Below are 24,851 nucleotides of genomic sequence, written 5' to 3' on the forward strand. Positions count from 1 at the left end.
ATAAACAGAAGATATGACAGGAGGTGCACACATCTAATGCACGGTAAGACTGTCTTAAACCAGTCATTAAAATCTTTATAATGTCATGGAAATGGAATTTGAACAGAATTTTCCATTTTGTAGTCAAACTAGCAATTAGGCAACTGGTGATTTACATATTTTTTTAATCAAATGTAGAAAGTAGTTGTGATGCATCAGTGCTTTTCTCCAAAGGATTGAAAATGATTCACATTCAAGGTTTAGCTGTGTTAACCTAAAACAATATTGAATGCACTTATCTTAAAAGAAAGACAATTCATTTGTGTCTGGCTGTTCTTGGTAGCTATTCTGTACAAATATTATCACAGTACAGTGTGAATAAAAACAAAACAAGACATTTCTGCTAAAAATAGCAGCTGTGTTAGTAAATTCTGTCACTCCTCCAGTCTATGCACTGATTTAACTGAGGCAATATCTGTACTGAAGAAGCCCCTACTTTTTTTTTTTTTTTTTCCAAAAGAGTGATTTGGTGTATTTTTTCATACTTTTTTTTTCAATGGGGTTCAGCTTTAAGCAGAGGAGAGTTTTACTTGGAATTGACTTGGGTGAGTTGCAAAAGTGTTTATAATAATAATAATAATAAACTACTTACTTTGATATATTTAAATTAGGATTATGATTTCATCATGAAAAAAAATTCCAATCAGTCGTGTACCAGCACTGGTGTGATCCCATGATCAATAGGCTTATTGACACAGCCGATCAACCAAATATTATGAGTTTGGTCCAGTTGGATGGTCACAAATGTGACTGAATGAAGCTGATGAAGTAGATGTTGAGTAATGCATTGGTTATGTATGGAATGTCAATCCTCTTTATCCCAGATTCTTAAACTACTAATGAGTGAAACTCTCAAGAAATTCTGCCAAGACCAGATTTTCAAAAGCTATTCATTCACCTTGTTTGGTTCAATGCATGGCTAAAGAAAGCAAACTACAATTTTAACTGGCATGTCTTAATTGTAGTTGTGGCAACCCAAGTCCTAAGGCTTATTTTATTAAACTATGGAATTAGATTCTCTCAGCCTTCTTGGCACTTTCTTCTCAGCCTGAGAAGCAAAATAGAATCATACATATGTGTCTGTCTGTGGTTTGTTTTCTTGTTATTGTGAGTCACCAGTGTACAGTTGAACTAAATCAGTCCTGGCATTGACTTTTAGACAGAATAATAATAATAACTCCTTACATTTATAATAATTCCTTACATTTATATAGTGCTTTTCTAGGCACTCAAAGTGCTTTACATAGTAGAGGGGGACTCTCCTCAACCACCACCAGTGTGCAGTATCCACCTGGATGATGCAACAGCAGCCATAGTGCACCAGTGCTCTCACCACACACCAGCTATTGATGGAGAAGAGAGAGATGTAGCCAATTCAGGGATGGGGATTATTAGGAGGCCATGATTGATAATGGCAAATGTGGGGAATTTGACCAGGCCAGAGGTTATACCTCTACTCTTTAGCACAAGTATCCTGGGATTTGTAATGACCACAGGGAGTCAGGACCTCAGTTTAATGTCTCATCCAAAGGACAGTGCCTTTTTACAGTATAGTGTCTATGTCACTGGGGTGTTAGGACCTACACAGGCCACAGGGTGAGAACCCCCAGCTGGCCTACCTAATACCTCTTCCAGCAGCAACCTTCATTTTCCCCAAGAGGCCTCCCATCCAGGTACTTGCCAGGCTCAACTCTGCTTAGCTTTAGTAGGCAACCAGGCAAGAGCTGCAGGGTGATATGGCTGCTGAATGGAAGTCTTTGGTATTATAAAGAGCATACGTATGCAGAGTTTAAGTTTGAGCAATTCTGAGGCCTCTAAAATAATTTTCATATACATCATTAATTTTACATATACAACATAAGGACTTGGTTAAGCTGTCAGACTGAGCTGACAGTGCAGGCAGAATATAATCCCAGAATCTCTGTTTAAATCCATTGTCTACAGGGGTGTCAAGTAACAAATTACAAATACTCACGTTACTGTAATTAAGTAGTTTTTCCCAAGAATTGTACTTTTTTAATTTGTTATTTTAAAAAAAATAATTTTACTTATTAATATTTTTAATGCTGTAACTGTACTTTTACTAAGCTATTTTCCCACCGTCTGTGTTCGCTACTTCCATGTCCTGATTTAATTTTTATCTATCAACATGATTGGCTAGGGAGAGTCTCGTGACTCCCGTCAAATCAAAATCATACGTTAAAAACGCCTCAAGCATAGTTTACAGCTAAACATCTCGGCTTTTCACAGTGAAAGGGTAGATTGCGTCTTGTGAGTTTAACTTGCTCAAGCCAGATATCAGCATTAATCCTGCCTCTAATTTGAAGAAACATATCAAGGTAAATATCATATTTCTGCTTACTAGATTCTGTGTGTCTCTAATGTAGCCTGTAATTTAACTATCTATCACTGAGATTATTGGGCTGCTGTGAGATATTAATGCAATGTTATTAATAGGGCTGGGCAATAAAATTATCTAGATGTTTATCGGAAAAAAGAGAGATGTCCTCGATCAAAATTTTGTGTTTTCTATATTTAGCCTATAGCCTATTCTACATCTAGAACAGGGGTGTTCATTACATCAATCGCGATAGCAAGAGCACTTTTTATTTAATTTATTTAAGACTTTTTATTTCCTGATGTCTATAGCTGCGTGCTGTTTGATTGACAGGCGGCTAATGTTTGAGCACTAATGTGGTTACGCACCTAAATGGTTAAATACACTTTATAATTCCACCAATGTCCATCTTGATTTTGAATTTAATATAAACGCAGTCATTTATGTCTAAAGTGAATTTAAACAGTGGGATATAAAGCATATTTGCATCAAAAGTCAGACTCGAAGTGTACATGTAACCGAACTGAGCACTGTCTAGGAGGCTTTGTCATATAAATGCTATTAATCAAACAATATTAACAAGGATACGAGAAAACCACTCACTACTTTTGGCTGAATAACTTGAGGAGCTCTAAAAGTATTAATGTAATAGAATAAAACAGTGACAATTTTAATAATAATATTTTATGAAAATATTGTTCGTTTTTAAATAATACTGACCCCTGATGTAGAGATTGTGTTAATTGGTATAATAAATTACCAGGAAAGTAGAGATGATAAAATTATTAGCCTTTATAAAGATAGAAAATTATCAACATTTGCAGAGCAATACTTCAGCAGAACATTCCACCAGTCACAAACTTCAGAAAATTGTGCATCATACATATTTCTGGGCTTAAAAGATACAAGAACTAAATCATTGTGGAAAGGAGGACAATGTGGCCCCCGTGTGCTACTTAAAGAAATAATTCACACAAAAATGTAAATGATCTTGTCATTTACTCAACCTCATTCCATCTGTCTATGACTTTCTTTCTTCAGAACACAAATTAAGATTTTTAGAAGAATATTGTGACGCTCCCAAAAGCACATAAAAGCAGCATAAAATTAATACATAGAACTCCATGGTTTAATCCATGACTTCAGAATTGATATGACAGGTGTGGGTGAGAAACAGATCAATATTTAAATCCCTTTTTTTTATAGAAAGTCTTCTCTCTGCCCAGTAGGTGGAGATATGCATGTTGAATGTGAATCACCAAAAACACAAGAAGAAAGTGAAATTTAAAGTGGAGATTGACTGAGCAGGGAGAATTATTAAAAAAGGAATTAAATATTGATATTTTTCTCACCACATCTATCATATCGCTTCTGAAGACATGGATTAAACCACTGGAGGCACATGGATTAGACTACTTTTATGCTGATATATGTGATTTGTGGAGCTTCAATATTTTAGCACCGATTCACTTACACTGAATGGACCAAAAGAGCTATTCTATTATATATTCTTCTAAAAATCTTAATTTGTGTTCTGCAGAAGAAAGAAAGTCATACACATCCAGGATGGCATGAGGGTGAGTAAATTTTCCTTTTGGGTGAATTATTCCTTTTTAAGTGTGATGTAGCCCCTGTACCAAACATCTTTTCCCATCCCTGCTCTACCTCCTCTATTATGCAGGATATGACGTGCCAAAGTGATCCTGCTTATTTTGCAATATTTTGCATTCCTTGCATTGTTTGAACATGTTTTATGCACAACAATAACGCTGTGTCGGTATTAATGGAAATCTAGACCCTACACATAAACTGATTTTAATGTAATTGTTTCATACATTACATCGGTGTATTGAAAATAACTTTTTATTTCTTTTCATTTCTGTTATCATGTCTCCCTTTTTATTTTTTGGAATCAGATTCATGTAGTGTTTATCATAGTTAAGTAATGTATTTGGCATACAGTGTTCATTATAATGGGGCATAGGTTTTGCAACTCAGTGCTCAACACTCACTACTCATGAGTACTTTTAAATGAGCTACACTTTTACTCTTACTTGAGTAGTTTTTAGGGCAGCTACTTTTAACTACTAAATTTTGGGAAGTAACAGTACTTCTACTTGAGTATGATTTTTCAGTACTCTTTCCACCCCTGATTGTCTATATGTTTCTGTGGTGCTTGTGAAAAGATCATAACACAATAACCATGTCTATATCCCCCTTTTCCTTTTTCATTCTTTCACTCTCTTAGATGGCGGCTCCTGCATTTATTCCAGGAAAACACTCAAATTATCTCAAAGTTGTAGTGCCTCCAAATGAAAAAACTGCCAACCCTATTCCCACAGGTATTTATGCATGCATGTAAATTCTATGTCTGGATGTCTATTGAGTAAATATAAACCTTGTGGCACTACATATCCATGATCATGTGCAAAAAGAACATTGTTAAATACATATAAATATGTCTCTCTTCTTTTCTCATTGTGCAGTAAATGGAGGAGACAGAGTGAAAACAAATACACATCTGATCCATAGAGAGAGAGAAGTTGTAAGTGTGAATACTACATGACATATTGACTGTTGGATGAAGTATAGACTGTGTATAGACTGTATGGCAAGGAGGAGGGCCAGGCTGGGCCAGGCTGTGAGGACACACGCCTGGTCCTGAATTGGGCTAATCAGCCGGGAGGGGGACAAGAAATAGCTGGAAAGTGCCAGATCGAGAGAGAGAGAGAGAGAGAGCCACATGCGGCCGCTGTGTGTGTGTCTATGTGTTCAAGTTAATTTGAGTTAATTTATTTTATTATAACTTACATTGACCATTCAGCCAGTTCCTGCCTCTGCCAAGAAGGGGAGGAGCCCTTCCATCCACCAGTTGAGGACCGGGTGACAGTATGTCCAGGGACTGTCGAACGAGTTTTTCTCTCTCTCTCCTCTCTCTCTCTCTCTGTCGCTCCGCTTCACTCTTTCCCTCTCCCCTTTACCTCCCCTCGTCTCTCCCTGGGCTGGATCAGGCCATTCAGCCGGGAGGGGGATAAAGATGAGCCAGAGGTGCCAGTTCGGGAGAGAGTGAGTTACATGCACCGGGCATTTGTGTCTGTATGTTTGTGTTTACATTGATGTGTTACATTTACTGTTCAGCCGGTTCCCGCCTCCTCCTTGCCCACCTTACCCAGTTACCTTGGTGAGGAAACCCAGGAGGGAGGAGGGATGCGCTGTCGTGGAGTCCTCGCTGCTGCCGTCCACCAGGGGAGGAGCCGCGGCCATCTGCCGGGGGACAGATTCGCCGCTGCCGGCCACCTGGAGTCAGAAGAACCATTGCCATCTGCCAGGAAGGGGAGGCGCCATTCTGTCCACCAAGGGTCGGAGGACTTGCTGCCGCCCGGTGTGGAGCGGTTGTCGTCCACCAGAGGGTGGAGGTGTGGCTGAGGACCAGGCAATGGCGTGTATGGGGACCGGCTAACAAGTTTTTCTCTCTCGCTCCTCTATCTCTGTCACTCCGTCTCGTACTTTCCCTCTTCATTCTCCCTCCCCTCATCTCTCCCAGGGCTCAAGAAAGGTGGGGAAGACCTCCTGGAAGGGCAACACCCCTGCATCAGGAAGGTAAGGGAGGGGAGGAGAGTACGTCATGTCGGAGGTTTCCCCAGCCTGAGTCGGGCGATGAAGGAGTGTGACAAGGAGGAGGGCAGGGCCTGGCCATGATGACACACACCCGGCCCTGAATTTGACTAAACAGCCGGGAGGTGGATAAAGACGAGCCGGAGTCACCAGTTCGAGAGAGCAATATGGGTCCTCTGTGTGTGTCTATGTGTTTGTGTTTAAGTTGATTTTAGTTCATTTATGTTATTAAAACTTACATTGGCTGTTCAGCCAGTTCCCACCTCCTCCTTGCCCACCTTACCCATTACAGACTGTAAAAACAGAGCAGTATTGTAGTGTTTTTCATCTCTGTGTGTCAGGAGTTGGTGAATCACTGTTTTGCTGATGTGGAGCATTTTATGGCACGACTGCAGCAGACGGCAGAGGCTCAGAGTGCGCTAGTGCAACAAAGCAAGAAAAAGAGACAAAAGAAAAGCAGCAAGAAGAAGAAAGAGCCGGATGGTGAGAAATGTCCTCAATAACATGCCGTTGACCTCCATATTTCACAAGGCTATCCAAGAGTTTCAGAAACATTTTTTAAAAAACTCAAATTATTTATAGTACTCCTGTAATTTAAATGGACAAGTGGTACTAGGACTCTTTACTGTTTGTATTACTCTGCTTGTCTGTGTTCTCAGCATTTCAGACTGAGATTGATCACTTTTTTAGTTGATGGATAGCAATGAACAAAATAACATCTAAACAACTTATTACAAAATATTGCAAATCTGTGTTCATAGATGATGTTCTGACCCAAAACGCAGTCCCTCCATCGGAACAAGAGTTTGTGGATATTTTTCAGAAGATTAAATATTCTCTTTGTCTATTGGTAAGGTGAATATTTTTGGCAATCTAATAAATCTAGCCTTTTTACATCACTGTCTCTTCCATTTCTTTGTCTCCCTGTTCGCATGTTTGAACAATATGTGTGTTTGGTGTAGGACCGGCTGAAGACAGAAATATCAGAACCCACCTCACAAGAGCTCTTGCACCATGTCTTCATTCCTTTGGATTTGGTTAGAGTATTACACACAATTACACACAGAAACAAGATGCTCCATTCACACACACACACACACACAGACAGCGAGAGAAAGATATGGACATTCATAACTAAAAATCTATTAGTCACCTAACTTTAGGATTGGTAGCATAAGCTGAACATTGACACTTAATGTAGAGGACAAATCAGAATGTTCCCACAAAATAAGGACATTTTGTGAGCACTTTATGGTTTATATGGTTTGTTGTTGTGTGTTCACCAGATGGTGAAGACCACAGGTGGTCCTAAGTTGGCAGCAACAGTCTCCAGCCCCGCTTTTACCAGTGGAGCAATCTCACTAGTACAGAACAACCTTAATGAGAAAGAGAAACCACTCTGGACCTCACTCGGGCCATACTGGAATCTGCCATAGTCAGCAATATATCTTAATTATCAATTCTATTTTTTGAAATATTGCTTCTAGAATACATAAATACAAGAATAAACAAAACATGTAAATTGGCAATTCTGTTTGGCAATTCCGCTAGTTTTGCAGAAACGCAAAAAAGTAATTGCACACTTTCCTTTAAATGAAAAAAACAATCCTCAGAATCGAGACCTTTACTGCAACATTAAAGTGATAGTACACCCAAAAAATTTAAATTATGTCAACATTTACTTCCCCCATGTTGTTCCGTATGACTTTTTTCTTTAGTGGAACACAAAAATAAAATGTAAGGCAGAATGTTAGCCTCAGTCACCATTCTTGTATTGTGTGGAAAAAAGATCCAATGAGCGTGACTGGGGACTGACATTTTCTATTGTGTTCCACTAGAGAAAGAAAGTCATACGGTAATGACATGAAGGTGACTAAATGATGACAATATTTTTATTTTTGAGTTAACTATTCCTTTAACATTCTCCATTTTGCCTCTATAAATCCTGATGTATGTTGTGCCAAAACTAAACCATTACAATACTTAACACATTAAGATTAGATTCAAGTCTGAATTGGTTTTAGGCAATTTGTATAAGTTTAACCCCTGTGCGCATTTGTATGTGTGTCAGCTCTCAACTCAGTGACACTGTGCCTCAATACACACCTGTCTTTCTGGATGGTTGGCAACCTAAGGCTGTAGATCCATATGGACAACCAATCGAGGATCCTATAGAGTCACAGCACAAACATGAAGCCCTTATACAGGTATGAGACATCACCTCGCACACCCATACACACAGATAAATGCAAACCCAGAACAAATCCCTTTCACCTTCTTCCTTTCTCTTTCCACATGTAATGGATCAGGCGCAATTAGATACCCACCAGGAACATGAAGGGTTTGTATTGACCACTCACCCTCTGTGTGTTTCTATAATGCCTTTGTGGTGGCACTTTGTCTCACTGTATATGTGTTTATGATGCAGGATGGAAAACTCTATGCCTCCTCAAGAAGAAAGGTTGTACCGTTGCAGTTATGACTTTGTGGCAAGGAACAATAGCGAGCTCTCAGTACTACAAGGAGAAACCCTGGAGGTACTTTGCACACTCACCTTTGTACATTTATTTGTACTCCAGAGTGGTTTTTAAGAATGGTTCTCAACTGGTAGGCTGCACCCCAGTTATTTTCTGTTAGGGCTGTGAACAGCAGGGGAAAAAACAATGCGAAATGCAAATAATAAAATGAAAATAACCATTTAATCATATTTAGTTAGGATAGCAAAATAAAAAGGCTTATCAGCATTTAAAAGGGAGGAGAATAATGCCCTCCATATCTTTTGCTGTTGATGTGAATCCAATCACACTCCAGGAAAATTAGGCAGGTGCTAATATGGACAAAACTATGCAAGTTAAAAGAAAATGTGACCCCTACTACATTAAATTTGGGTTTACTTGCAACCAGGGTTGGGAAGTAACGGAATAAATGTAACAGGATTACGTATTTTAAATACAAAATATAAGTAACTGTATTCCACTACAGTTACTATTTAAATTATTGGTAATTAGAATACAGTTACATTCAAAAAGTATTTTGATTACTGAAGAGATTACTTTGCATTGTATTCTCATTTATTTCATTTAATATTTTGTCCATTCAGATAGAAAACATTTATACATATAAATTATGCAATCCAAAGTGCATTTGAACAGCAGTGAAACACTTTCTTATGATGTGTTACATTCATTCGAGCAGACAGAGAAGTACGTTTGAAGTAAGTTTGGAGCACAAGAAATAGAAATAAACCTTGTGTAAATTGTCAGCTTTATTGTATTTTAGGGGGGGACAACCCTCAGATGGGGGGTCCTGACCCCCCCACCCCCCCCCGCGATTTCCGCCTATGTTTCTAGCCATTTTACATGCACATGTTACCATACACAATGATATTTTTAAATCAAGAAAATTCACGTTGGATCATAATTTCTTTTTTCTAGTAAGACCTTTGATATTAGGGCAAAAATCTTATTTTTGATGATCATTTTTGTATTGTTTTCCTGTAAAAAAATTACTAGAAATCCTTAAAACAAGATCAATTTGATTTATCTTATTTTAGAAACAACACTGCATAAGATATTTAGGTTTTTCAGAGAATGTAGTTTTAACATGTGTATTTTGTCTTACTGTACTGGCAGAGTTTTTCAAAAACAAAAACAAGTGAAAAAATCTACCAGTGCTGATGAAGTAATCCAAAGTATTAAGAATACGTTACTAACTTTGAGTAAACTAATGAAATATGTTACAAATGACATTTTACAGCATGTATTCTGTAATCTGTAGTGGAATACATTTAAAAAGTAACCCTCCCAACCCTGCTTGCAAGGATTGTGCCGACCAATATATGTTTTGTTTGGTGAATTATTGACTTCAGATAACAAGAAACGAAATTTAAAAAAATTATAATTTGAAACCAAATACTTTGAGTCCTGTGAACTATGAGTACTAATTACTAAACTAAGACAATGTATAAAAAAAAATATTTTTCCACTTCAGCATGCCATTGTAATTATTGTGCATAATTTTGGGCCTAAGCAGTTCATGGAAATAATTATACATTTCAATCTTTCATTTTAAGTATGCTAATTTTGTTAATGTGTTGGATCACCTTATCAGTGTTTCTCAAAACATTTTTCCTTAAGTACACCCAAAACACAATCAGTAAGGCTGAAGTATCCGTTCATCGGCACAAAACCAAAGATGTGTACCAAACGCTATATCATTTAACAATGTCATTATTATAATGAAAATAATCAATTATATTTCAGGTTCTAATGTCCATTTTACTTTCACAGGAAAGAAATAGTCTCGTATTAGTCTCAAACAGCTAATGCTGTTAAAGGGATAGTTCACCCAAAAATTTAAATTCAATCATCATTTACTCACCCTCATGCCCTTCCTAATGTGTGTGACTTTCTTCTGCAGAATACAAACATTTTTTGATTTTTAGAAGAATATCTCAGCTCTGTTGGTCCATACAATGCAAGTGAATGGTTACCAACATTTTGAAGCTCCAAAATGTGCATAGAGGCAGCATAAAAGTAATCCATATGACTCTAGAAGTTAATTCCATATATTCAGAAGTGATATAATAGGTGTGGTTAAGAAGCAGACCAATATATAAGTAATTTTTTACCATAAATTCTCCTCCCGGCCCAGTAGGTGGCGATAATGCATGAAGAATGTTCTCACCCACACTTATAATATTGCTTCTGAATATATGCATTTAACCACTGGAACCTTATGGATTACTTTTATGCTGCCTTTATGTCCTTTTGGGGTTTAAAATTGTTTGGTCACCATTCAGTTGCATTGTATGGAACTACAGAGCAGAGACATTCCTCTAAAAATCTTGCTTTCAGTCAGTTTTTCTTTTTTCTTTTTTCTTTTGCAAGAACATCATTTACATCAGGGATGGCATGAAGTTGAGTAAATTATTATTATTATTTTGGGGGTTAACTATCCTTTAAGTATACAGGGGACCTTCTAACTTGATACATTTCAAAATAAATTATGAATTTAAAATGTTTTATTTCATCAATAGTTTTAATAATTTTGATCACATTTAAGCTTTTTAAAGATGTACAAATTCCATGTATTCCATCAATAAACATGATGTCTTGGAATTTCATATATTATATTGCATACATGTTTTACAACACGTTTATTGTTTAGATGCATAATTTGTACTATTTACATACAAGTATTTACATTGAATTGTAGAATAAGAGCTAAAACTCTACTGTCTCTTTAAGACTACGAGCAGTTCAGCCAGTGAGAGCGTATTAATGAGAGAGAATGTGCACAAATTTCTTTAGCGCATTCCTGCTATATTTTATTAGAATTAATATTTATTTTTTGTTGTTTTTGGTCAACAAACTGAAAAGAACAGAAAGGATATGAAAAGAGACATTATCCTATGGCAAATGGATTGCATGGATCTCATCTTTTAACACACATTACACCTATCAAATCACACCAAACTTTTACGCTCAACATGAAGTGGAAAGATCTCGGTGCCAGACATAGCATAGAGTAAAACATTTAAAATGTATTATTAAATAAAAATGTTACCCATCCCTAATTTTCTATTTTTATTTTAAGCCATACATGTCATTTTGTTAGGTTCAACATAGCAAAATCCAATTCTTTTTGCATATCCCCTGAAACCTGCTGGTACACGTACCCCCGGTTGGGAATCTCTTGTCTATATGACACATAAAAGTGTTGTTTGATTCTCTTTTACACATGCATCCAGTTTCTAAACTATCTGCACAATTTTTCTAATTTTTACTCTCTTTGTGTCTCTCTCAGGTGTTAGATTCATCTAAGCGATGGTGGAAATGTAGGAATAATTATGACCAAATTGGTTTCATTCCATCTAATATCCTTGAGCCGAACAATCACACAGAGGTTGACTCCTCTAACGTTGTAATGCGCAATCAGTCTATGGTAAAGGAATCATTCTCTCTCACACACATAGAAACACATAACACGCATACTACATGCTAGAGCTGGGCGATACATCAAATACCCATGATATAATCGCCAGTGTTGGGCAAGCTGCTCAAAAAATTTAGCAAGCTATGCTACAATCTACTCAACAGAAAAATTAGTTAAGCTAAGCTAAATGCTACACTTCAGAGAAAGCTTGCTACATTTAAGCTACTTCATAATTTTTTTGACCGCAGATGCATGGAGCATACTGTCATAAACAAAGTATCTAAAAGACATTGTTTATCAAGCCTTGGTACAGTATATTACAGTTTAGTGCAATACAGTATACAAGTATACAGTATTGTGCACATAATAAAACAACAACTAAAAACATGTAAATTCATATTTAGACATGATACTTATACAAACCTATGTGTTCAACATTTAAAGTCACTATTTTTACATTTTATTTTTCATATTTGTACTCTACAATTTAATTTGCACGTTCCTGTATAAAAACTCTGCATACATATGTGACGCTCTTGTTCTACCCGCTCCTTACGGGACTTGAACCTAGGTCTCCGGCATGGGAGGCAGGTACTCGAACCTAGGTCTCCAGCGTGGGAGTCGCTAGTGCACCTCTTGAGGTCAGGAGACTGAGGTTTACACACTGCACAGCTAACTACCAGCTGGCTCCCGTTACACTCCCCCACTAAACCTCACTCCCATCCGGGTCACGGCACCAATGTGACGCTCTAGTTCTACCTGCTCTGTATGGGACTCGAACCTAGGTCTCCAGCATGGGAGGCAGGTGCTCTAACAAGGAGGCTACACAGCTTTGTAATGGTATCAGAAGATATTTGCATGGCGCTGCAATGTACTTTAAAGAATACCATGTTACTACCATGGTAAATCAATATATTATTACCATATGTATATACTATTGTATTTACATGGTGCTTCAAGGTAATAAAAAAAATATCATGGTACTTCGCTATATGATTAAAATATTTATATAGCCTTCCATTGTATTAACATAGTGTGTCAAGGTAATGGTACATGTCCAAAAAACATACTGATACTCTTTTGGTAGGGAAATGTATTTACCTGCATGAGTCATTTACAAGCATCAAAGGTGTTGAACTTTATAAAAGACCTTCTTCAGCACTGACAAACGATAGGACAGTTTCATTTCCATTGATTGTAGATCCACTACAACCAGCGTTATCTTTATTTTTCGTATTAGAAAATACTCTGTGAGCAAGTGAGAGCACGAATAAATGATTCAGCAGCGTGCGCGCAAGCTTTCTGAGGCATTCAGATTGATATGCGAACCGATTCAGACTTCTTTCTTATCACGTGTGACCAATTCATTTTAAAGAACCAATGCAGATGAGCGACATCTGCATTGCCTTGTGACATGGTGCTCCATCATGTTGGAAAATGCACAGATCATTACCAAATTGCTCCTGGGTTGTTGGGAGAAGTTGGTCTTGCAGGACATTTTGATACCATTCTTTATTCATGGCAGTGTTTTTGGGCAGAATTGTGACAGAGCCCACTCCCTTGGATGAAAAGCAACCCCACACATGGATGGTCTCAGGATGCTTCACTGTTGGCGTGACACAGGACTCATGGTAGCGTTCACCTTTTCTTCTCCGAACTATCGATTTTCCAGATTTCCCAAATTAGTCGGAAGGGGGCTTCTTCAGAGAAAATAACTTTGCACCAGTCTTCTGCTGTCCAATCCTTGTACTTCCTGCAGAATTTCAGCCTGTCCTTGATGTTTTTCTTGGAGAGAAGTGGCTTCTTTGCTGCCCTTCTTGACACCAGGCCATTGTCCAAAAGTCTTCGCCTCACTATGCGTGCAGATGCACTCACACCAACTTGCTGCCAATGTTGAGCAAGCTCTGCACTGGTGGTAACACGATTCTGTAGCTGATCCCTCAGGAGGAGACGGTCCTGGTGCTTGCTGAACTCTCTGGGATGTCCTGAAGGCTTCTTCACTGCAGTTGAACTTCTCTCCTTGAAGTTCTTGATGATCCAGTAAATGGTTCTTTCAGGTGCAATATTCTTTGCAGCAATTTCCTTGCATGTGAAGCTATTTTGATGCAAAGCGATGATGGCTGCACATCTTTCTTTAGAGGTAAACATTGCTGACAAGAACACAATGATTGAAAGCACTTCTTCCCTCCTTTTATAGCAATCAGCCTGCTCTTATAATCCAATCAGAATGATAGAGTGATTTCACCTGACTAGTACTCATTCACACTTTCCCAGGTGCTGCTGATATGATAAGTGAACTTATGTTAGCTGGTCATTTTGTGCCAGGGCCAAAAAACTGTGAAATTTGGGTTTTTGTGATAAAGCCAATTAAGCTTTTTGCAATTATTTAAAATGCATCTGATCACTGCACAATAATCTAGAAACAATGTGAATCAACACCACAACAACTGAAGCAGAAAACTTTGCAAAACAAAATTTATGTCACTGCCAATTATTATTATTTTGGCTATGTAGTTCAAACAAGACCCCAAGATTCGATGGTGCTGCATGTTCAGCTCCTCTCTCCTCCACACAGAACCCCTCATGATCCTAAAAGTGTGGAATAGCATCATTAATCTAGTGTATATTACATTATTTTATTACATTTACATTTATGCATTTGGCAGATACTTTTATCCAAAGTGACTTACAGAGCCCTTATTACAGGGACAATTCCCCTGGAGCAACCTGGAGTTAAGTGCCTTGCTCAAGGACACAATGGTGGTGGCTGTGGGGCTTGAACCAGTGTCCTTCTGATTACCAGATTACCAGTTATGTGCTTAGACCACTACACCACCACCACTCCATTATTCAAATCTGTACAATTTGTGTACTGCATCAAAATCATGTACCCTACTTGATCCCTATTATACTCACAACCCCCTCAAAAAATTCAAATCCTTATCTTTTCTAAATGTTTTATTTAAATCTCTTCTCTCCTCTTCATACCTACTACGTTCAAAAATGACATGCTCATCTGTTTCTTTTCCTCCACAATACTCACATAAACCATTTTCTTGTACTCTAATTATATACAGTGATGAATTGAAACCTGAATGCCCAAGTCTTAACCTAGTTATTATAACCTCTTATTTCCTATTTCTTACAAAATTATTCCTTTTACTATCTACCATATTTATTATCTTATATAAATGTCTACCCTCACAAACCTCTTGCCATTCTTTAACAGTATTTATTCCTTATCACTTGCAGTGTCAAAATAAAACCCCCAGATTAGGGTGAAGTAAATAGGACAGAAATTTATTAATTTATCTTTTAAAAATCTTATCCTGAAAATAGTAATAATTCAGTAGTATATTATAATAATAAACTTGATTGGGTTCCACAGTAATAATTTAGTACAATGCAATATTCATCTGGTTTCCAAAAAAATGAGTGAAGTAGTTTCTGCACACCTTGTTCATTCATAAAGAAAACATTTTCGTAAAAATAGGCTATGTGAATTTTTTTTTTTAAACTTCCATATATGATTGTATGTTAAATATAAGTATAAATGTGCAAATCAATAAAAAATATAACATTTTACTCTCCCTTGTGCTGATTTAGAGAACAACTGTTGGAAACATGCTGTCATCATTTTTAAATAGATTTGTATAATGTCTTTGAAATATTAATACTACATGGCTACAATGGCTGTTAAAATAAAATTATGGTTTCTCTGATTTAAAAAACAACAACACTTTTTAGCTATTTCAGAGCAAAAATGTATATATAGAATATTGTCAATTTGCTGAAAAATATCGAGATTTAAATTCTGAAGCCAAATCGCCCAGCCCTACTACATGCTCACTGCCTCATTTACAAACTAATTCCCATCATATTTTTGTAGAAAGCTCCTATCTCTCCCCCGAGAGGTGGACGATTCTCCTATGCTGGACCCAATCCCTCAGGTGGAAGTGCAATCCACCTTGATCCCCGCCCTCTCAGCATGCCATCAATCAGTGACAATGGAGACAGAGGTAATATTTAACAGATGCCTTTTATTCAAAGGGTTATTAAAGGGACAGTGCTCCTGGAGCAACTTTAAATGATGTACTTTGATAGAGTGGGATGGTCATTGTTTTACAACCCTGCTTATTGTCATCCAATAAATAATTTTGCTCTGTTTTCATAAGCATCTGACTGCTTTTTCTCCAGTATTGTTGATTTTATATTTTATTTTGACAGGCCAATTGCAGCATTCCACAGTCAAACTTCTACAGTGTGCTAGTCTCATGTCTCTCAGAGCACTCATGGTCGATTTCTTGTCAGATAATAAAATTATTTCAACTTAATCAATTTTTTTATGTCCATTTATTTACTTATTTGGTTAGTAACTAGTAAGTAATAAGTGCAATAATACACAGTCAGCCAGTCAAACATATCAAATATTTTGCAATACTAACCTGCTGACAGTACTTAATCCTTTACATGTCATACAATTCACAGAGGACAATTCAATTCAAATTTGTCATATATCATAAATGCACAGTTTGTTTTCACTTGAATTTTAACTCTAATATTGGTGTGTGTTAACAGCAATGAAGGTGAACGATGAGCTCATGCAGCGATTGGCCAATGGCAGAACAGCATCAACTCGCCCAGTGGTAATTAATAAAGCAAATGAGACAACCGCACCGCTGGACTATCACTCTTCTCCAGCTGAGGTTCAGGAGTGGCTCAAAGCCAAAGGCTTCAATGATTTGTGAGTAACATTTGGAGTGGACATGAGGATCTTGAGGAGAAAGAAACTGTAATCCATAGAACACAAAAGAAGATATTAAGTAGAAGGCTAGCCTCAGTCACAATTCACTTTCATTGTACGGAAAAAAGATGCATAGTGACTGAGGCTAACACTCTGATCAATATCTCCTTTTGTCTTCCATGGAAAAAGAAGTAATATGGTGTTTGCAACATCACGAGGGTCAGTAAATGATGACAGAATTTTCATATTTGGGTGAACTATTTATTGTTTTTTTTTTCTTCTTGTTTTTATCTCTGTCTCAGCACTGTGCAGAGTCTAGGTGTCCTAACAGGAGCTCAGCTCTTCTCACTGAATAAAGAAGAGCTGCGTTCTGTTTCTCCACAGGAGGGCATTAAAGTCTACAGCCAGATCATGATGCAGAAAGCCCTGCTGGAGGTATATCACTCACTCGCATTCCTTTCATACATCACCATATACCATCATACTGAAATTCTGCTTTCATCCAAAGCAGGTTCAGTTGTCATGGCCCAATCAGTTAACATGAAGAGTCTGTCAATCTGCTGGGGTTGTTTAGCTATTTAGCCAACAACATTGATATGAGCCCATCAGTGTTACACTGCTAATTTAGTGCTGTTTAAACTTCAAATTCATATTAATGTAATTAGAGAAGTTCTGACCACATAGCCATTCCTGTTGTTTATTATATTATGTGGTGTATGTTGTGGCTGATCTGAAATGCCCTCAATCATTACTCTTCCAGTTGTTGTGATTGCTGGTTATAGATTTGGCCAGTATCATTTGATATTTTTATGTCAGGTACCAATCCTTGGAATTAACAGATTTAAGCGATTATAATTATTGGTAATGTCTCCAATATGACAAAAGCCTGAGATATAAATGTGCCACCTTGTGGAAGATCACTTTGTGCATCATAGGAAACAGTACAGGGCTGCGTTCCACTTCACTTTATACTGTACATCCACTCACTAACTTCCCATGACACTTTCCCTCGGGGAAATCCCTGCTGCCATATTGGAAGTCTGTTCGTTAAGTGGGTGAGGGAAGTTTCTGCTGACAGACCCTCAAACCCTTGATTTTTTGACCGAGAGAGTGAGCCTTCACAAATTCAGGCAACTCCATATCCCAAGATGCAACTCGATTGTGACATCACAGCAATCCCCTACCCACATAACTCTAGAGAATGATAAAATTACAGCTGTAAGTGAGGTTAGGTCAAATAAGTACTTTAGAAGAGTTATATTGAGATTTAATCACATATTACTTGCAGCTACCTTAAAGGGATAGTTCACCCAAAAATAAAAATGATCTCATTATTTACTCACACTCATGACTTTCTTTCTTCTGCTCAACACAAATAAAGATTTTTCCTTACAATGCAAGTGAATGGTGACCTGAACTTTGAAGGTCCAAGAAGAACATAAAGGCAGCATAAAAGTAATCCATAAGACTCCAGTATTTTCATCCATATCTTCATTTTTGCATTCTTTGTGCATATCACCACATACTGGGCAGGGAGGACAATTTATAGTAAAAGATCACAATAGTAAAAGAAAATCCCAAAAACCCTCCAAAAATTGGCCCCATTCACTTCCATCGTAAATGCCTCACTGTAACCTTGATTTGTGCTTTAAAAAAAAAAGAAAGAGAAAATATATATATATATATATATATATATATATATATATATATATATATATATATATATATGTATATATTTTTTTTTTTTTTTGTGGCAATAAACATTATGCCACAAATGCTGTCAATTGAGCTTAACTTGTTAACATTCTTTAATTTCTATGACTTTATTCTGGCCTGGAAATCACAATGTTAAATTAGGTGGTCAGGGATTATTGTCTTGAAACATCTATGACATCTATGACATAACTGCAAGAAAGGTCTACCGTAGATTCTATTCACATCTGTACTGTCATTACTTGGTTTCAGGATGTACAGAAGGCCACTGAGTTGGAGGCCATCATGAAGAAACAAAAGATGAAAGCTGATTTGAAAGCAGAAGGTGGAGACTTTTAAGTAAACTCCAGTTCTCTCATTCACTCTCACTTACTGTATTCAGACAAACACATTTGTTACTGCTTTAATAGACAGGTGTGGCATGAATCAAAATCTTGTTTACATCATGATCTCTGTTGTTTTTAATCTCATTGATAGAAAATATATTTCATAATTACTGCTTAACCTGACAGATACAGTAGACAACAGACCCTGTATATTCCTTTATAATTTGTTGTTTAATTATTCATAAAAAAAAAACACTGATGTTAATAATATTGGAATTGTATTTATATTTGATCAATAATAATAATATTTAAAAAAAGAGACCATTTAATAATTCAAACTTCAGAGATCTTTATGCAACTTATCAATATAGAACAATTGTAAATGACAACTGTTAATGACTTCTAAAAAGATACATATGCTATGCCAATATCTGGTTTAGTAGTTTTCTATGGTCTTGGCTGCAGTATGCAGAGTGTGAACTGTGCTCAGCATTCTACATGCATAGAATACCCAATGTGCAGTATTCATCCAGGAAGCACTTGTATACAACCAGAGAACACTGCACTGGGTACTGTATCCCACAATGCAATGTGCAATTTGACCTTCCATTTCCAGTATGATGAGTAAACCGGTAGCAATGTCAATTGTGATTTAACCCTTAAATGCATGAGAATTTCACCAAACACACTTACTGTACAGATTATAGACCTGGCACTTATATCTATCACATTGAACTACAAAATGCCCAGATAGTGTTACATTTTCAAAATATTCTCAGACAATTAGAAAATAATAGAATATACTATATTTTGATGTTTCATTTTTCATATATCAATGAGAAACTGCAACAAATCAGGACAAATCTAGAACTGTATTAATTACTGTATATTCTCACTGAAATTTCCTGAGATACACATAAAAGCTACATATAAGTATTTTCTCATTCACTTATTGAGTAGATGCACAACTTGCATAATTCCAATAGAACACCCAAATGTCAATAGTCAAGGTTGGGAAGTAACAAAATGCAAGTATCCGGATTCAGTTTTTTAAATAAAAAATATAAGTAACTGTATTCCACTGCAGTTACAATTGAAATCATTGGTAATTAGATGAAACAGTTACATTCAAAAAGTATTTTGATTACTGAAGAGATTACATTGCATTTTATTGTCATTTGTTTCATTTAATATTTTGTCCATTCAGATGGAAAACATTTATACATATAAATTATGTGATCCAAAGTGCATTTGAACAGAGGTGAAACACTTTCTTATGATGTGTTACATTCATACGAGCAGACAGAAAATTAAGTTTGAAGTAAGTTTGGAGCAGTTTGCTATTTCTAGCCATTTAACATGCACGTTACCAAGCACGATCATGTTTTTTTATCAAGAAAATTCACGTTGGATCATAATTTCTTTTTTTTTCTAGTAAGACCTTTGATATTAGGGCAAAAATCATATTCTTGATAATAACTGTTGTATTGTTTTTCTGTAAAAATAGAAATAAAATCCTTAAAACAAGATCAATTTGATTTAGCTTATTTTAGAGACAACACTGCATAAGATATTTATGTTTTTCAGAGACTGTATTTTTTACATGTGTATTTTGTCTTACTGTACTGGCAGAGTTTTTATAGTCAACCAGTGCTGATGAAGTAATCCAAAGTATTTAGAATACGTTACTAACTTTGAGTAATCTAACGAAATATGTTACAAATGACATTTTACTGCATGTATTCTGTAATCTGTAGTGACCCTCCCAACCCTGACAATAGTCATATCATACTGTTCATATTTTGTACTTTCTATAGTTGACTTATATGTTGTTTCTTCATCAAAAAGTCAATTACTGAAACAACAGTGCCACCTTCAGTAAGAAATAACAGTAAAATATGTGTGCGTTCATATGGAATACTGACAGATCACCATTGTTTTTAATTCAGTGTACAGAAAATAGAAAATTGTATAGTATATATTTGTTTGAATAACGTACTATTTCATCTTGTAAAAACAAAGAAATAGATATCATGTGATGGAATTATATACAGTAGATATGCAGTGATCATAAAAATATAATTTATAGAAGTGCAAATAAACCAAAATGACACTCTTACATACCTCTCTAATGACCCTAAACATTTTTGGTACTTAAACAATTCTAAGAAGTTTTATTTAAATTTTATTGTTGCAATTATTATAATTTTTTTTTGTTTACATTATTTATAAGAGAGAGATTGGGGAATACTAAATAAATGAGTGAGGTAAAGTTGGTTGCAAGTTCAATATTCCTTGGATATTCAACTATGGTGTTTAAGGGACTGTCTGAAAACTCCACACACTGCGCTAAAACGTCACGGTCGTCTGAACATTCATTCAATTGACTTAAATATTCTGTCATAAAAAACACTGCTTTTGGGCGTAGGCTGCTTTTGGACAGACTGACTTACTACAGCAGTGGTTGAAATGGCTGAAATTCACTGTTGGGACTCTATTTTGTTACAATTTAATATTTTTTTTTAAATAAATGATGTATTCTTCAAACTTTGTTCATCCAAGAATACTTGCAGCATTGCAACTATTCGGCATATACTGTTAATTAAAGCTGCTAGTTTAGGACCTGTGAGGAGACTTTTTCTTAAATAAGAGACTCTGGTGTATTCTTGTTGTTGTGCATCTGGGTTGTCCACTATTCTCTCTGTCCCGGTTAGATCAAGTTTGTTTTATTATTTCAAAACAGAAGTGGATGGAATAGCCTTGATCTCTCAAAAGAACAATAGATGGATGATTTTGAGGAGAAATATATTTCTATTTGGTTATTTTTAAAACTGAAATTTGACTTCAAGTGTAAAGTAACTTTACTGTAAAGTAACTAAAAAAAGCAATACTTCAGCTAGAAAATATGGAAAATCAGAATATAATCTCATATACTTCACATTCATGAAACCAGTTTATATGGCATTATCATTGTATTAAGACTCCATGTATTTCTTGTATGTCCATCCTTGTATTCCTGTGTTGTATACATGTTACCAGGCACAAGCCTTATATGATCAATGTGTGTGTGTGTTAGAAGATTACTTCATGCTTGTTCTCTATCCTTGTAAATGGGTTGTTAGATGGTTTGTGCTTTCTGTGCCCAACATTCCTGTGAGAAACTGGAGCACTGTTTGGGACAAAGTCTATACATTTTAGACTCTTAGTATATGAACTTGTTGCCCTTTTGACCTGATGAGTTTTCAGAGCTGAATTCAGAGAGCTTGGTGCCATTTTTATAGATGTTATTGTTTCAAGCAATGTGCAGACGGGAGTCTTGCACATACGCATTTACAGGATAAGACATACTTGTGTTAGTGCTGTTGAGATCATGATGTTAATGATCTCAACATGCAAGGCCACTTAACCAGCCTTTGCACTTCAATGGGTCATAAAAATGTGACCTGACACCTTGGCATTATCAGCACCAATTGTGCAGAATGCGCTGTACCAAATAAGGAAGTCTTACTTGGCACAGTCTCAAGAGTGTATAATGACCTTAACTTTTCCTCAGACTAACAGCTCAGCTCTCAGGCTCTCTGCATCTGGCTTCCAACTTTGAGGTCTCATCTTACTATTCATACTTTAACTTTAACTTCTTACATTTAATTACTTCATTAGACTAAGACAAGACATAGTATTGTTAGATTAATTCCAGGACTTAGTCCTTGGATATATCCTTAAGATGTATCTACTTAACATTTTATAATCAAATATAACTTTTTCTTTATTATTACATTTATTGTCATTATTTCCACAATTAACAATATTTTATTAATTTTACTAATTTCTGTACAAATAAAATGTGTTATTCCTTCTACAAATCATCTGATTTATTTAAATAATTTTCCATCTGCCGGATCCCCTCCAATGCCTCTCATCCTTGCAGACAAACTTCCATCACAAGTTACTTGCAACCAGGTTTCTATATGTCATAATACCTTGACACAACTATACGCGCCAGCCCGTTGGCCAAATGGCAATGAGATGCGTACTCAGTGCTCTACTGGCAATGGCACCGTATCTCTCGGTAACTCCGTGCCAATGGTTCCGTATGGCATACTACCTCAGCACAAGCCCTAACCACAAATAACCCAGGTTCCCTATTCCTCAGTTTCCTACTTCTAAATCCCCCACTTTTTGTCCTTACTTCTTAACCATATCCAGAAACTCCCTTTCTCAGCTTCCTCTGCCAATTCTTTAAAATTCTTTTTTAAAGCTGCTCCTACGATGTCAATGTAGGAGAAAAAAAATATATATATATAATTTATTTACAATTCTTGTTGCACTTAAATCTGTTTTGTATACTATTCTGATGATAGTGAAACTTTGTAGTATGGCACTTTTCGTACCACTGTCTCCTTAAGATTCGCTTATGTTTTCCTCTTTTGTAAGTCGCTTTGGATAAAAGCGTCTGCCAAATGAATAAATATAAATGTAAATGAAGATGCTGGAGGGAAAAAGTAGATAAGTATCTATATCCACAGTAAAACGAGTCCTATATCAACATAATTTGAAATGCTGCTCAGTAAGGAAGAAGTCACTGCTCCAAAACATCCATAAAAAGCCAGAATACATTTAGCAAGTGCACATGGGGACAAAGATCTTACTTTTTGGAGGAATGACCTCTGGTCTGATGAGAAAAAATTGAATTGACCATATTGACCATCGATATGTTTGGAGTAAAAAGGGTGAGGCTTGCAAGCTGCAGAACACCATCCCAACACTGAAGCATGGAGGTGGCAGCATCATGTTGTGGGGGTGCTTTGCTGCAGGAGGGACTGGTGCACCTCACAAAATAGATGGCATCATGAGGAAGAAAAAATTATGTAGATATCAACCAGGAAGTTAAAGCTATGGATCTTCCAAATGGACAACGACCGCAAGCATACCTCCAAAGTTGTGACAAAATGACATAAGGACAACAAAGTCAAGGATTTGGAGTGACCATCACAAAGCCCTGACATTAATCTGATAGAAATTGTGTGGGCAGAACTGAAAAAGCATGTAAGAGCAAAAAGGCCTACAAACCTGACTCAGTTACACCAGTTCTGACTAGGCCAAAATTCCAGCAACTTCTTGTGAGAAGCTTGTGGAAGGCTACCCAAAACGTTTGATCCAAGTTAAACAATTTAAACCCAATGCTAAAAAATACTTACAAAGTGCATGTAAACTTCTGACCCACTGGGAATGTGATGGAATAAATAAAAGCTGAAATATTTCTCTCTACCATTATTCTGATATTTCACATTCTTAAAATAAAGTAGTGATCCTAACTGACATAAGACAGGGGATGCTTTCTATGATTAAATGTCAGGAATTATGAAAAACAGAGTTTAAATGTATTTGGCTAAGATGTATGTAAAATTCGGACTTAATTTTTTTATATGACACGTGTTTGCCTAATTTACTCTAAATTGGATTCAAATGCAAAAAGTGAAATAAATAAATACAATTTTGTTTCCAAGATGATTAATAGACGCCACTTTGAGAACATAGAGTGAGGTAATGTGGTTGGCAACCATATAGTGTACTACTATCTCACAAACTATTTTCAAAACTAGTATACAATTTACAGTAGGCCTATACTGCGCAGTATGCAATATATGGTACTCTAGTATTCCATTGTAAACACAGCCTACGATTCGACCGTCTTCGTTCTTGTGTGTTTGAAGACTCGCGAGCGCACCGCACATAGGAACAGCTGTTGGTCCTTGCAGGTCAGACGTCATAAACAATTACGCTTAATTTAGGGCGAGAATTGACGCCGCTTCTTTTCGTGTATGTGAGAGTTTGAGGTGGGATAAGGACGTGAACTCAATACCAAATGTTTCGCTTTTACAGCCGTATATCAGTCAGTTATCCGTTCACTGAAACTCCATAAAGTTTTTAATTATTCATGACTGCGGTGACTGAGGGGGCCTTGCTTGTGAACAGCAAAGGACAACGTTGTCGATGAACGGCCCTCAGTTAATAAATGAAGCATCTGCCTAGTTTTTAATTAATAAAATGACGTCACTTTTGTAATTTTGCTAATTATTTAGTAGTTTAAAAATTTGAATTCTCACACCGTTGTGAAGTTTGGGACAGCCCAAACATT

At 36.5% G+C, this 24,851-nt stretch overlaps 1 protein-coding gene across 3 annotated transcripts; it reads left to right on the top strand.

Moving 5' to 3' along the window:
* eps8l1a (eps8 like 1a) lies at nucleotides 1-22,459 on the top strand. Of its 3 annotated transcripts, none has more exons than XM_052138498.1 (15): nucleotides 1-43; nucleotides 4,626-4,719; nucleotides 4,864-4,922; nucleotides 6,334-6,475; nucleotides 6,754-6,842; nucleotides 6,955-7,029; nucleotides 7,279-7,427; nucleotides 8,064-8,199; nucleotides 8,302-8,333; nucleotides 8,421-8,529; nucleotides 11,801-11,938; nucleotides 15,819-15,948; nucleotides 16,508-16,673; nucleotides 16,976-17,108; nucleotides 18,639-22,459. In XM_052138498.1, the coding sequence occupies exons 2-15, from the start codon at nucleotides 4,626-4,628 to the stop codon at nucleotides 18,723-18,725; spliced, it is 1,539 nt and encodes a 512-aa protein (XP_051994458.1). In that variant the 5' UTR covers nucleotides 1-43; the 3' UTR covers nucleotides 18,726-22,459. The 3 variants fall into 3 exon arrangements, with proteins under 3 accessions (XP_051994458.1, XP_051994457.1, XP_051994459.1); XM_052138497.1 differs by lacking the exon at nucleotides 1-43 and adding an exon at nucleotides 3,930-3,954; XM_052138499.1 differs by lacking the exons at nucleotides 1-43; nucleotides 4,626-4,719; nucleotides 4,864-4,922 and adding an exon at nucleotides 5,068-6,170.
* The last annotated feature ends 2,392 nt before the right edge of the window (nucleotides 22,460-24,851 follow it).

Source organism: Xyrauchen texanus, chromosome 12 (assembly GCF_025860055.1).
Source record: "Xyrauchen texanus isolate HMW12.3.18 chromosome 12, RBS_HiC_50CHRs, whole genome shotgun sequence".
Taxonomy (NCBI): domain Eukaryota; kingdom Metazoa; phylum Chordata; class Actinopteri; order Cypriniformes; family Catostomidae; genus Xyrauchen; species Xyrauchen texanus.